Source organism: Cheilinus undulatus, linkage group 11 (assembly GCF_018320785.1).
Source record: "Cheilinus undulatus linkage group 11, ASM1832078v1, whole genome shotgun sequence".
Lineage (NCBI taxonomy): Eukaryota > Metazoa > Chordata > Actinopteri > Labriformes > Labridae > Cheilinus > Cheilinus undulatus.
In genome coordinates this window covers 26,847,096-26,862,032 of record NC_054875.1, presented here as the reverse complement: position 1 = coordinate 26,862,032, position 14,937 = coordinate 26,847,096, and the positions used below count along the sequence as shown (strand labels likewise).

The window sequence follows — 14,937 nt, the reverse complement described above, 5'->3', positions numbered from 1 at the left end:
TTTACATCCTTTGAATATTTGCTTTGTTGTCATGACTTGAGATGCAACTTTCGTTACCTGGTGTTGGTGTGCACTGGACACTGGCTTGCAGTTTAGATTCCTCTATTTCTAGCTGGAACTCCTCCAGATCAGGGTCATCTGGAATAAATTATCAGGTCAAAAGTCAGGGGATGATTATTTTGGAGCAATTGACTTTAATTTAAACAAAGGTAATTTTGCATGGATTGATTGGGTGCTGGACTGTGTGTGGTATTGGCATTGAGTTGTTGCAATAAGGAGGAGGCAAGGTTATTCGGCATTCTTTTGTAATGAAAGAAACAAATATCTCAAAGATAATTGGTACTTGTATGAAATTTAATCACCATGAAAGTTTTTCTTTCTGTGGGGAATCAATTATAATCTGTGATATGTCATGGTTAAATCATCTTTTGTTATTATTACCTTTTGGTACACCCAGCAATTTCAGCTGTAATGGTGTGGGTTTAATGGTTTTAATTTCATTTCAATTTTGGTTTATTGGTGTTTATATTTCATAATAGCCACAGGAACACTTGGAGAGGTCAACACTCTAGTGTTGTTTTGTGTCAGCTGCCAGGGAGCTGTGGTTTCAGTGACGCTCAATCGTGTTTCAAGTGAGCTTACATCAGTAATTCAGCAATGAGTAGATAGTATTTGGCTTAGATTTCAATCTGTTACATCATCATTTGTCCTTGGTGTGTAAGCTTGTGTTTTAGTAAGGTATAGTATTTACTACTAGGGATAGTAATTGCGAGCTTCTTACAGTGTGTATCAGCATGGATAGGGTACATAGCCACAGTCTTCTTATGCAAGTCCTCATCTGTGTTGCTTTGCTCTGTGTCCCACTGGCTCGACGGTTTGTAGGTATCACAGGAACCGTATACACAGCACTGGTAGGCATAAGGCATCTCTATAACCCTAAACAAAAACAGAAATATTGTGAGTAAAAGTGTTAACAATAGACGCCAAAGTGATGATGAAACAAGAAAACATAAAACCTGTAGACTTGCTTTTGCAAATTGGACAGTGTTTTACAGTAATGCCAACATTGCCACCTGATCAGTGGCCATCTCTTGTTTCTTTTAAGTTCCCTCCCCAGTAGTACTTCCCTACACCTCTCCAGACCTTCAGGGATCCTTGGAACAAGAGTGAACTTGCTGCTGACAAAGGCTTTGTATTGTTGAAGTTCCCAGATGGCTTGTAAGAATACACTGTAATTGGTATATTATCAATGCTGGCTTCTAGTGGTTAATTAAATATATATTCTAAGGGAAAATTGTCAGTGTAAGGGTAATTGAAGGGATGGGAAGTGAAGCATTGTTCCTTACAGCCAGAGGATACACACCTGGGTAAGTTGGCAGTCTTGAATCAGTTTTTGTAGCTGAGCAAAATACAAAGTTCACACTGGGGACACCATCAAGAAAGAAAGAGTACATGAGGGTGTGTTTGTTACCTCATACGGGGGAAGTGATCAGGACTGAAGGCCTCATAAAGTTCAGTGTTTCCCCTCAGCTTGAGATGAGTGAGACCTCCCAAACCCACTACAGGCAATGAGCTGAGATGGTTCTCAGTAAGATCCCTAGGATAAATGCAGAAACAAGTTTAGAAAGAGGGAGTCAGATCAGGCCAAGTCGGTGTTTACAGAATGTGTTTTCATTTGAAATATAGCCGAGGGTCATCCTCGGGAACAAAAAGACCTTGTCTCTTAGATACTTTAAACTGTTCAGACAAGGCTCTTATCAGATTCATGTCATATAAAACTTCCCTTCAGATGTTGCGCATCTGCTTGTTTCGTCAGACATACTTTAATCAGTCTTCACACAATGAGGCAGTTTGTATTGGCATGACCTGAGATCAGGCTCCTGGCCACACAGAGGAGCTTTTAAAACAATGAACACACATAAGTGTTCTCTGTAGACTCAGCCAAAGGCAACAGGTTTTCTGTGGCACACACAGACAATTTAAACTTGTTTATATAGGGCGGAGGCTCTGATGAACAGCTTAACTTTAATTAAGATGCTCAAATACAGCATGCCTTCTAGGGGAGAAAAGTGACACTGCAGAAAGATTAGATGAAAGGGATAAGTGTCTTAGTAATGATTATAAAACTTTGTTCACTCACAGTTTGATCAAAGAGTGAAGCCCAGCAAAGGCATCCATGTGGATCCACTCGATCAAATTCCAACTTAGATCGCTGAAAAGAAAGCAGAATCCAAGTGAACTCAAATTGACTGGAGGGAAATTACATTTTCACATTGTATGTCATCTCTCATTGACCACTAGATGTCAGTGATTGGTTTTAAGTCTAAATAGATCAATCTTGACCAAACCTTTTAGGCTGATGACCTTTTACATTCAGTCACTGACTTAACCTCTCACTCATTTGAGTTATCCCCTGCCTCCCTTAAAAATGTATTCATCTACAGTGCTTAACAAATTTATTAGACCATCTGTCATATTTGTCTCAGAGACCTTCCAGCATCCTGAAGTGCTTTAACGCGGACTCTTTCATTTTCAGTGAGCTCTCCACGTTTTACCATTTTGACCAGGAATGAGGGATTTCAAACTGAATTCACCCAAATTTGAGCCGGCTCACTGGGCTTCTCTGAGAAGTCAGAAATGAATCAAGCTTAACATTCAACCACTAAAACTCAGTTTTTCTGTTCAGGAATGCAAGTAAATAACTACAATTTGACATATTAATCAAAAAATAATAATGTGCTTTACTATTTTTTCAGTTTTTTTGTAAATCAGTAAATTTGAAAATTCATGGATAACAATAATAATTATATTCTTGCATTAAAAATATCATTTGGGTTAAAGAGCTTCTACGTATTTGTGTATTAACCATTGCAGAAACATAAAAGATGATTTTGGTAATTACCAATGCTGTTAATTTAAGGCAGCTGTGGCATAAACCTTACTTTGGTTAGGGTTAGGGGGGTCTAATAAATTTGTTAAGCACTGTGGATAATACAGCTGCCATGGAGGGAGTCCATAGAGGATACCAATTTATGTCCTTTTGATACCTCAGATATACTCTGAGAGACTTTTTAAGTTAGTTGTGGTCCAAAGACTGACCACTTAACCTGGCATGCCAAATAGACTACTTCACATATCCTCTGTATAAGATAAGTCTCACATCCATATGGGTAACCACTCATAGTCTGTGTTTAGGAAAGAACCTTTAAAAATAGAGAGGGTGATTGGAAGAACGTTCTGTCACATTTATTATGGATCACTGAGCAACAAAATATGGACATGCACAGCTCAAGAGTAAACTCAACACAGGGTGGGAAGTAGCACCAGCCAAACTCAGGTATTTTTGAGCAGTGTCAGGTGAATTTGCTTATCTTACCGGGACTGGGACAGGTAAACAAAAGTAGCAGTAAGGAGCATAGTTTTAAGATATAATTTAGTTCAAGTAAAGGGCACAAATTAAATGCCATTTTTCTGCTTGTTCCCACTGACTTAACAAGCAAAGTCGAGTAGACCTGCACGCTCACGGACAAAAAAATCTCCATCCATCCATTTCTATACTGCTTATCCTGTTGGGGGTTGTGGGAGCTGGAGCCTATCCTAACTGTCATTGGGTAAGAGGTGGGGTACACCCTGGACTGGTCGCCAGTCCATCGCAGAGCTGACAAATAGAGACAGACAACCAGGCATGCTCACATTCACACCTACGGCCAATTTAGAGTCACCAATTAACCTAACGAGCATGTTTTTGGTGGTGGGCGGAAGCAGGAGAACCATGAGAGAACACACGCATCCGGGGGAAAACATGCAAACTCCGCACAGAAAGGCCCTGACTGGGAAGCAAACAAGAAGCTTCTTGCTAGGCAACAACTCTAACCCCTCCACCACCGTGCAGTTGCTCCACCAACAGCCATTGTTTACAGATTTGCAGTACAACTAATCCCTGCCTGTATCTCCCCTTGTTCTCCTTAATTTGATTGGTTCATCACTTGTCAGACTGGGTGCAGTTGTTTCAGATTTAAGCTGTGTAAGATGGATCTGCTTAATGACAGGCATGGAATCTGGCCAATCCATCAGCTTTGCAAGGTTTCTGACCACTACTAATCCAGAAAACTAAACATAAAATGTGACATGATATAGAAAGTTGCATCTGTTGACTTACAGTGCTCTTAGAGAGGTTAGTTGCTGGAAGGTGCTTGACTCTATCCTTCTGATTTGGTTATGCTGCAGTCCTCTGGTGAGAAACATAAAATATTATAATTGAAAATTTGCAGCATATTACATAGAGAATGTATTTTTGTTGAATATGTAATGCAGTTGAGTTTGGGGTTGAACTTCTCACATCTCTTGTAGAGCCGAACAGTGGTAAAAGCTGGGCAGATCCTCTATCTGGTTGTAAGACAGCTCCCTAAAACAAAACACAAGCACACACTGAAGCACAGTGACCAGCTGTGGATTTATAGCGTGGGAAATTATGAGGGTGACAGGATTATTTGGGTGAAGTCAGCTCTCTCTGCAAGGCGATATTGCAGGACAATCATTTGCAGGGGTTATGATTGGATTTCATAGCTCCGTGATTGTACAAATGTTTGCTTGGGGGCAAACTCTCCACATTGCGGTATCAGTTTTTCTACCTCTTACTCTCCCTCCCCTTGTGTGTGTGTGTCTGTGTACTCACAGCACTCTTAGATGAGGCAGCTGCTCACAGAGATCCAGAGGGAGAGCTGAGAGACCGGCCCGAGTCAGCGTCCTATAGAGAATAAGAAATTCCTCTGATCATTGTTGAAGTGCATCAAGCGAAAGAATCTCCCAGTCCCATGAGTCTAACTTGGTCGGACAGGGAGCTGTGTAGGTTCGCCAAACCTTTCACCGGCTGGCATAACTAGCTTACCCCTCTCTATCTTTTTTCTGAGTCTCCTGTTCTTGCCTTCTCTTACTAGAATCCTGAAACAAACACAGTTAAAACCAGAAGTTTACATAAACTGTATAAAAAGACACATTTTCTCACTGTCTGACCTTAAATCGGACAAAATCTTCTCTGTTTTAAGTCAATTAGGATTACCAAAATTATTTCTATTTGCTAAATGCTAGAATAATGAGAAATATACTTTTTTGAGATTTTTTTTTATTTTTCAAAGTCAAAAGTTTATTACATACATTTCCTTAGTATTTGGTAGCATTGCCTTTAAACTGTATGACTTGGGTCAAATGTTTTGGGTATCCTTTCACAAGTGGTTGAACTGAGTCAGGGTTGTAGGCCGCCTTGCTCACACGTGCCTCTTCAGCTCTGCCCACAAATTTTCTATAAGAGTGAGATCAGGGCTTTGTGAAGGCCCCTCCAAAACATGAACTTTGTTGTCCTTAAGCCACTTAACTAGCTTGGCGGTATGCTTGGGGTCATTGTTCATTTGGAAGACCGATTTGCTTCAATGTTTCTACATAATGTTCTTTCCTCATGATATCATCTATTTTGTTAAGTGCACTAGTCCCTTTTGTAGCAAAACACCCCCACAACATGATGCTGCCACCCCTGTACTTTACAGTTGGGATGGTATTCGCAGGCTTGCAAGCTTTCCCCTTTTTCCTCCAAAGTTAATAATGGTCATTATGGTCAGACAGTTCAATTTTAGGTTCAGAAGACTACAGGAAATTTCTCTAAAATTAATGTCTTTGTCCCTGTGTGCATTTGCAAACTGTAATCTGGCTTTTTTATGTTGCTTTTGGAGTAATGGCTTCTTCCTGGCTGAGTGGCTTTTCAGCCAATGTCGGTTCAGGACTCGTTTCACTGTTGATGATGACACTCTCTTACCAGCTTCAGCCAGCACCTTCACATGGTCTTTAACTTTTGTTCTAGGGTTGATATGCTCTTTTTGCACTAAAGCACGTTCATCTCTGGGGCACAGAATCCACCTCTTTCCTGAGCAGTATGATGGCTGGACATTCCCATGGTTTTTATACTTGCGTATAATTGTCTGAACTGAAGAACATGGCACCTTCAAGCATCTAGAAATTGTACGCAAGGATGAACCAAACTTGTGGAGGTCCACAGTTCTCTTTCTGATATCTTGGCTGATTCCTTTGGATTTTCCCATGATGTCACACAAGGAAGCAGTGTGTTTGAGTTGTGCCTCCAGTTAACTCATATGTTGTCAATTAACCTATCAGAAGCTTCCAGAGACATGACATCACCATCTGGGCTTTCCCAAATTGTTAAAAGGCATAGTAATCTTAAGGCTTGCTCAAAGTACGCAAATTCTGCCAGTTTTTGGCACTGCAACACTAAGCCTGATTTTGAGCATGGGGAACAACTAAAAGTCTTGCAGTATGACATAATTAATGACTTCTCCAAGACACCCCATGACCTTAACTCGACAAGACTTGTGTCAGAAATTCATCATCTACTTTGACACCCTGACCTGACATCAACAACATAAATCCTGACACCAACCAATAGGAGAGCATTTGATCCTTACCCTTGTATCAGCATTTACAAGAGTACCTTCTTTTTCTCTGTCTGAGGGACTAATGTTGATATTTTATTTTTAATTTTATTTAGGCTACGTTATCACATTAATAACTTATGTTCTATCTGAAGGAGAGGCAGTCCATATTTTCCTTCTCTTGATACATCTGTAATTGTTATCCATAATCCAATCCGCAATTGGTCCTTGTTAGTTGTGTTCTCCCCTTTTACAAGCAAAAGTCCGCTACAATCACGTAGACTCCTGTTGTTGAGTGACTGACGCTCTTTGACCTGCCCCCCTGACAGCCTGTGAGCTTGCACACAGTCAGAGAGACAGTGGCGACTTCAGTATACGATGAGTGGTCAGGATCGCTCTTGTAGTGTGGCCAGGCTGTTGGCCAAGATGGGACAAGATTTTTGTTGCTTAGTCTGACATGGTGCCGTTGGGAACTGCTAGAAAAATAGTGTAGTCTGAGGTGGTCTTTAGTATATGTAAAGTTCTCTCTGTAAAATTCTCTCTCTTTATTTTGTCATTCAGCAAATATAAAAATTGTGATAATCCTGACCGACCTAAAACAGGAAAAGTTTAAAGAAAAAAGGTTATGTGTCTTTTTACAATGTGTATATAAACTTCTGATTCCTGCTTTGCTTCCTTTTGCTTCCTGTGTGTCAATAGTATACTTATCAATGTTTCTCCACTCTTCCTCTGTCACTGTAATAGTGGTCCTTTCCTTTTATGTCCATGGATTGTTCATTGTCCTCCATATCTGTGCCTTTTAAATTATTAGAAGGTTAAAAGGGGCACTCACAAAATTTCCAAACTGGTAGTTCCTTTCAGATCTGGAAACTCTTGAATCTGGGTCGCTCCATTAAGGGAACTGTGGCCAAACGGGGAGAAAATTGTCTGAAAACTCTCCTCTCTTGCTTCCCCGCTCTCCCCATCTTTCTTACTCATTCACACACACACACACACCCACGCACCCCCCCACACACACACACACACACACAAATGCTTGTGCATGCAGACCTTGTCTAACAGCTCATTTCAGCCATCAAACTTTTCCTCCAACATCAACACAAGCTGTTTTGGCTGTCTCACTAGACATCATAAGTCACACCATTCAACATGTTCTTACAACACACTCTCTCTTACCACATCAGCACGCAGCGCAGCAATACACTAACACAACATCATTCAGTAGGCCATTACACATGTCCACTCAACTCTCACTGCAAGGGGCAGAGGGTGATTTAAACAGTGTTTGGGCTAACTCACTGGAATATTTTCTACTGACCGCATACTTACAGTGTGTGCAGTTTAGGTAAGAACTGGAAAGCGGATTTTCCCACAAACTGGATGGGGTTCTCGTAGAAATGACTGCAAGAAATGAAAGAGTCTAATTGGTTTTGACATGTTTTGATGAATTTGTTGTAGGGAATGAGTTGTGTTGTACATGTTGTTGACATAAAATAGCAAGTATGTGTTTATTGAATATATGGTAGCATTAAGTATTAAGCTCACATGGTTTGAAGCTGTGGGTTTCCCACGAAGGCTCTCTCAGGGATGGCTTTGATATTGTTATTATGAAAGCCCCTGCAAATATAAAAACATACTGTAAGTCAAAATGTCTTATCAATCTGTTTCTGATTTTCTCCTTGTGAGCGTGTGTGTTTAGAGGAGAGACAGAGTCTGTTTGTGAGCAGGAGTCAAGTCACATGTCCTAATGTTGCACCTGCCATTGCACAGCTGAAAAACATTTTTGGATAAATGAGATGTAAACATGCACACACATGCTGTATCTGTGACACATATGCACGCTGAAAAACATCTGCCGAAGCTGAGGGAAAACATGTTTTCTGTGTATGTGCATGCACATCTCTTTGTGTATGTGCAGGCAGGCGGGTGCGTGGGAGGCAGCACCTGCTTAGGGCGAGAGATTGTATCCGAGTGCCACATTAAAATCACTTAACGGGATTACTTGGGATAACACAACCATGATAGTCATGTCAGGCAGGTGTGTTTTTGTGTGTGTGGATGTATGTGTGTGTTTAGACTCACAGTTCCTGAAGCTTGCTCAGTGTCCTGATGGCCACAGGAAACTCCTGGAGATCATTGTAGTTCAAATCCCTGAGAGAGGGAGATAAACATCCAAACATTAAGTTCAGGGTATGGTGGAGGTTTTATCTGCCTGCGTTGAAATCCCACTTAAACCACATGATGATGATTTGTGTGTATGTGGGCGAGAAAGTTTCAGGATGCATATGTATAAGAAGCAATTTCCTCTCTACTCAAAGAGGCTGACAGCTGTTGAGTGTGAAGTTTGGATCTGACCCTTGCCCTTTGCAGCACTGACACGATGCTTTATGTCTGTCTCTGATTAGTTTCCCAGGAAACGCTGTATCAAAACAAGTGTTGAGATAGCTCATTCTCAGCTGGCAGGAAAGAGGTTTCACTGTGTCTGTATATGAGTGCTGTAGATTCGTGCCTTATGTGGGAAAAGTCCGCAGTACTTGTCGCTCGCCATATTAAGACAAATTCCCTGTTATGTGTTTTCTTTGAAGATCCTTAAACATGCAGGGGAGAAGTATTTCTAAAAGTTCTAAATCCAAGTGGAACAGATTTATTTCAGTTTTTCAAGTTTAAGACAACAGAAATGCCTTTGATGAAGTACTCGTAGATATTTCCCATGGATCTGTGGGCTTTGTGAAATGTCTCTGTGTCTGCTCCATCTTGTTTGACTGTGCTGCTGCATTTTCCAACAATATCCTGGCCAGCTTTTCGAAGTAATGATTTTATAATAGGGGTTGGGGAGGGTGGTGGTGATGCAGATGGTCTCTCATATTTCTCATAAGCGAGGCTGCTGTGAGAGATTAACCCCTCATACCAGCCCAATCCCCACGTCAATGACACCTGTCATCTTATCCCACTGAATCGTCGGTCTCCCCTCGCTGCTGACGGCCCAAACACTTTAACGCACACTATTCTGGTCCAGGGAGCTCCATTGCTCTTTTTCTCTTTCTCTAATTTCCCTTCATCACCTTTACCATGGCCCCATGGACTTGCATCATCTTCCCTCCCTTGCATGGATAGTTGCTTTTAAGCTGTGTGTTAAGATGGCCATATGACTGTGGGTGCAAACTGCACAGGTAGAAGTACTTGCTTATCTGCACACTCATGCATGTGCCCACACACACATGCTCATAAAAAAGAACACTTTTTTTTACACTTCAGCAGGTTGTTAAGCAGCATGCCAGAAACTGTTTTTTCATTAGACCACCATGAATTTGCAGGAGGAACAGTTGCACTGTCTTCGTTTCTCTTGCCTTGTTTCTCCACCTCTTTCATAAGATTTTGTACGTTTTTTAGTATTGGTGTGTGGTAAGGATCTAGTTATGGAGGCTATAGCAAAAACACTCAAACTCTGCAGTCTTGCTGAGCCATATTTGACCTCAGTGCTGCTTGGCAGTTACTTCTACAAAACACAGGAGTCTTTTGATGTTACTTCAGGGTAATCAAAGAGGAATTTATTAGTTGTGGTTTCAGAAACTTTCAAGCACCTGCTGAAATTACCAGGAGATTAATCACTATGTCTGAACAATTTAGCGCCGCACTTCATTATTCCTTGGCACACTTGGTACATATGAATGAGAAAAATATAAATATCAGGTGTTCAGAGTAATATCAAACATTTTCACAAACAAAAAGAAATCAGGCTTTAGTCAGACAGTTGACAATGGTGAATTTATGACTTCTTTTTGGTGTAATATTGAAGGGAATTCTTCATATGCTCACTGGCCACTTTATAAGGTACACCAGTTCAATTTCTTGTTGAGACAAACAGCTAAATAGCCAATCACATGGTAGCAATTCAACACATTTAGTTATGTAGACATGGTCAAGATGACTTGCTAAGTTCAAACCAGGTGTCAAAATGGAGAAGCAAGAAGATTCAAGTGACTTTGAACTTGGCATGGTTGTTGGTGCCAGACGGGCTGGTCTGAGTATTCCAGAAACACCCACAACCATCGCTCGGGTTCACAGAGAATGGTCAGAAAAAAAGGAAGATATCCAGTCAGCGGCAGTTGTGTGGATGAAAATACCTTGTTGAAGTCAGAAGAGAATGGGCAGACTGGTTCAAGATGATAGAACGGCAACAGTAATTCAAATAACCACATACAAGGTATGTGGAATACCATCTCTGAACTCACAACATGTCAAACCTTGCAGTGGATGGGCTACAGCAACAGAAGGCAACACCGGTGCCACTCCTTTCAGCCAAGAAGAGAAAACTGAGGCTACAGTTTGCACGAACTCACCAAAATTGGACAATAGAAGATTGGAAAAAAGGTTGCCTGGTCTGATGAGTCTTGATTTCTGCTGCACCTTTCAGATGGTAGGGTCAGATTTTGGTGTAAACGACATGAAAGCACGGGTCCATCCTGCCTTGTATTAACAGTTCAGGCTAGTGGTGGTGTAATGGTGTAATGGTGTGGGGGAATTTTTTTGGTGCACTTTTGGCCCCTTAGTACCAATTGACCATTGTTTAAATGCCACAGCCTACCTGCGTATTGTTGATGAACATGTCCATACCTTTATGACCACAGTCTACCCATCTTCTGATGGCTAATTCCAGTAGGATAATGCACAAAGCTCAAATCACCTCATACTGGTTTTTGAACATGACAATAAGTTCACTGTACTCTAGTGGCCTCCACAGTCACCAGATCTCAATCTGACTGGGCATCTTTGGGACGTTGTGGAACAGGAGACTCACACCATGGATGTGAAGCTATGCCATGAAGAATTAAGGCAGCTCTGAATGCAAAATGGGGTCTGACACGGTACTAGCAAGGCAAACCTAATAAAGTGGCCAGAGAGTGTACATCTTAAAAGTGGTTTAAGGCTATGTGATTTTGTAAAGCATATCATATTGACTATATGTTGATACTTGCTGATACTTTGTCATTATGAGGCCTGAGCTGTGTTTGGGGAAACAGTGGAGGTATTCATTAGGGATTATGAAATGAAAATTAGGGTGTGTGCATGAGGTTGTGTGTTCAAGATAGGGAAAATTAAATAATGGCTGTTATGTTGGTGTGTGTGTATGTGTGTTACTCACAGTGTCTCCAAACTCTGTAAGCCTTCAAAACATTTCGCATCCATGCTCTTGATCTGATTGTTATGGAGATGCCTGGAAAAGGCCACAAGCAGAAGTTACTTTTTACAAGAATGTTTCCAAACTGTAATTAGCACTATCCTGTTTGAGGCAAACAGACAAATAATTTCTCTTTAACTTCAGTTACCTAAGAGAGCATTAAGTACACAAATCTGTATGTCACTTACAGTACCACAAGGGCCGAGAGGTTGGTGAAGGCGTAATCAGGGATGTGTGTGATTTGGTTGAGGGCGAGCGTCATGGCCTGCAGAGATGGCAGAGAGTCCAGAGCCGTCACTGGGATCTCAGTTAGGGAGTTGTCATCCAACCACAGGTGTCTTAGAGAGGCAACCCCTCGAAAAGCCTCAGCCGGAACCTCAGACAACAGGTTAGCATCGAGACGCCTGCAGGGTTAGAGGAACTGAGCTTAGCCAGATAATCATCAAGTCTAAGCACAGTATGTTTGCATGTGTATTTGTGCTTGTGCGTGCCTTCACGTTGTGTGTTGTGGCATTGAAACACCTTGACTTACAGGAAGGTTATTATGAGAATTATGCATCCTTAATTCTCCCCCTTTCATCTTAGCTACAACTTCTTAGAAGCTGCTCATTATGATTTATTCCCATGCGAAATAAGCCATGTCTAGCTTTACCAGCACAGACATGTATGAAATGTAAGATGAGAAAAACACAGACACAAACATGGAGGATTGGTTGTGACAGGTCTGTTTAATTCTACTTCGCTTTATTTATGTTTTATGAAGCCCACTTCCTTGATGTCTGGAAAATGTGTAAGGCCGAGGGAGAGACAGCTTAAGACGCATCTTCAGATGTTACTTCATCCTTCACTATTTCCACTGGATTCCTGCTGCCGCCATCAGTCCCTGACATTTCCAGGAACTGATGGCGGCACTCCTTTCCAGCTGATGAATTTATGACACCAGCACACACACACTCATGCTTTCATATATGCACTTTCATCTCTGAAACCAGACCAAACTTAACAATCCTTTGTCCCCCCTTTACCATGATGTCCCTCAAACCACAGGCTCGGAGAGTAGACCGTGACACAGACACCCCCATGTAAATGCACACTCTGTCCATAGTGATGAATGATGCCCCCAGGGCAGAGTTGACAAGCTGAGACCACTTCCTCCTGCTATTCTTCTTCCTTTGGCCCTTCACACTCATTCATTAATCTCCTTTTCCTCCCTCCAGCCCCACTCAGACACACATTTTGTTTCTAAGGTCGTCATTAATGCACTGCCAGCAGCTTGAAACCTCTCCGAGTCTTACTCTTAAACTCTTGTTCGTCTTTCAAACATCCTCCCTTATCAATCTTTTACTGCGGTTCTTTGATTCTTGTGCCTCAGCTTCTCCTCAGCGTCCTCACCCCTTAGAGGCTCGGCCAAACAAACAGCATCATCAAAGTGAAATCTGAACTTGAACTCTGAACTCAGGGCTTTTCTCCCGAGGGAAATTTTCCATCAGGAGAGGCAACTGTATACACTGGCAGATGCTCACACACATGCACACAGAAAAACACTCTGGCACACATGTAAATACACAGGAGTGTGTACAAGTGCACACACAAACAGCCTCAAGAAATTTTCATCCCGACCGCTTCCTGAGCACACATTTATTCCATTGCTAAACATCGTCCCTGTGCATCCTGTGCTCTACAACTGTGGACATTGTCCCTGAACCAAATCACAGGATGAAAGCTACGGAAGACCCTTCAACTTTCTGGTTTATTCTCCGGGGCAAAATAATAATTGCTCCTTTGGGTGGACCTGCCAGGTCTCCAAAAGGTCCAGACAGAACCAGGAATGTTCCACAGAAGCCAATAAAGCAGCAACTATTTCCTGTCCATCACATCAAAGTCCAAGGTACAATTACAGGAGAGCAAAAAGAAAGTTCTCTAAAATGATCCAGGAGTAGGGTTGGGTTGTTTCCTTTTCCAATCCTGATGCTGAATCGATATTTTGAATGGTTCCAGTGCCTAAACAGTGCCTGATTGGAGACTTTAAAGAGAAAAAAGTGTGTTAAAAGTCTTTGAGTGACTTAAAGCGTCTCTGTATTGTAAATGTTTAAGAGATAACAGAATATAGGATAAGAACATAGGAGCTGCTTTATGTGGAAATTGGAGGTTTGGAATGAATGGGAACAGAGGAAAGTTGGTACTTTAAAGCTCTAAATGGATCTCTACGCTGCAGTTATCAGAAAAAAAAGTTTTCTTTTCTCCATTCTTTGTAGGTAAAAGTCGAGATATCAACTCATTTAACAACGGTAAAACACATGCATACACACGTTCACAAGATAGGGTCGTTTGCCCAGTTTGACTGACACTCATTAAAGCTTTGTTTGTTTAATAGTTTTAAGATGCTAATCATTACTCTGAAATGTCATATTTTTATGCATAACTCACTAATTATTGGATTTGGACTCAGTAACAGTAAATGTGTACAGTTTTCATATTTCAAGCTTTTAAAACACAGACCCTGACTTTCCCATGTACCTCCAATCAATTTGATGGGGCATTTTTACTCAGAAATGGGCTGGACAGCCATCGTTTGAGCAAAGCACCCAGATGGGTTAAAGCTATCAATGCCTGCGTTGCATCAGAGACAAAGTAAATGAGGTTTTGTGTGGTAATAGCAAAGAGAGTTATCCCGAAAGAGAAGAAATCAACATAAACCCTTGCTTTAAACTTTGGTTAAATGACACAATTTCTTGCCTATGTCTTGAAGAAATCAGGTATTCTTTGTCTAACTCTCATCCAAAGCTTCTTAAGATTTGGTGTCCTTTTATTGATTACATAAGGAAGGAAAAGTAACAATCTGGTGACTGACTATGTTGGAAGGTTTTGTTTTGTGCCTTAATGTACATTATCACTGTGAGCTGCTCTCTTTGAAACAAACTGGTCTTTGGTCTTTCATTTTTGCCTTATGTCTCACTCAACTGTGTACAGCCTGGTGCTGAAGGACTGTTCAATTCACAGACATTACTATCCACTGGACTGGCATTGACACATTCCCTTTTCCTTTTCCTTTTTTTATCTGATATATATATATATATTTTTTTTTTTGTATTTTGTATTGAATTTTTTTGGTTATCTGTTAGTTTTCTTTGTGTTTGTGTGTCCAAAATAAAAAAAAAAAAACAAAGAAATAAAAGAAAAACTAGAAAAGCACTCAGAGAGTGCAGACCTCCGCCATCAGTCCTATCTCCCAATAGTAAAGAATCCTTTAAAAAATTCCTGGATCCGGACAGTTATCCGGATCACTCCCAAAATCTAATCAGTTCTTCCTTATGCCATTTC

The 14,937-nt window shown here is 41.1% G+C and overlaps 1 protein-coding gene across 1 annotated transcript in view; it reads right to left on the bottom strand.

The window, feature by feature from the left end:
* LOC121518072 (leucine-rich repeat-containing G-protein coupled receptor 6) overlaps window positions 1-14,937 on the bottom strand; it is a 62,504-nt gene that overhangs the window by 2,235 nt on the left and 45,332 nt on the right. Inside the window, exons 5-17 of the mRNA XM_041800269.1 lie at window positions 11,805-12,020; window positions 11,581-11,652; window positions 8,520-8,588; window positions 7,983-8,054; window positions 7,767-7,838; window positions 7,270-7,338; window positions 4,676-4,747; window positions 4,340-4,405; window positions 4,160-4,231; window positions 2,141-2,212; window positions 1,472-1,597; window positions 782-936; window positions 58-138 (exon numbers count right to left, since the gene is read on the bottom strand). Coding sequence (XP_041656203.1) covers window positions 58-138; window positions 782-936; window positions 1,472-1,597; window positions 2,141-2,212; window positions 4,160-4,231; window positions 4,340-4,405; window positions 4,676-4,747; window positions 7,270-7,338; window positions 7,767-7,838; window positions 7,983-8,054; window positions 8,520-8,588; window positions 11,581-11,652; window positions 11,805-12,020 — 1,214 coding nt within the window. The remainder of the gene's footprint in view (window positions 1-57; window positions 139-781; window positions 937-1,471; window positions 1,598-2,140; window positions 2,213-4,159; window positions 4,232-4,339; window positions 4,406-4,675; window positions 4,748-7,269; window positions 7,339-7,766; window positions 7,839-7,982; window positions 8,055-8,519; window positions 8,589-11,580; window positions 11,653-11,804; window positions 12,021-14,937) is intronic.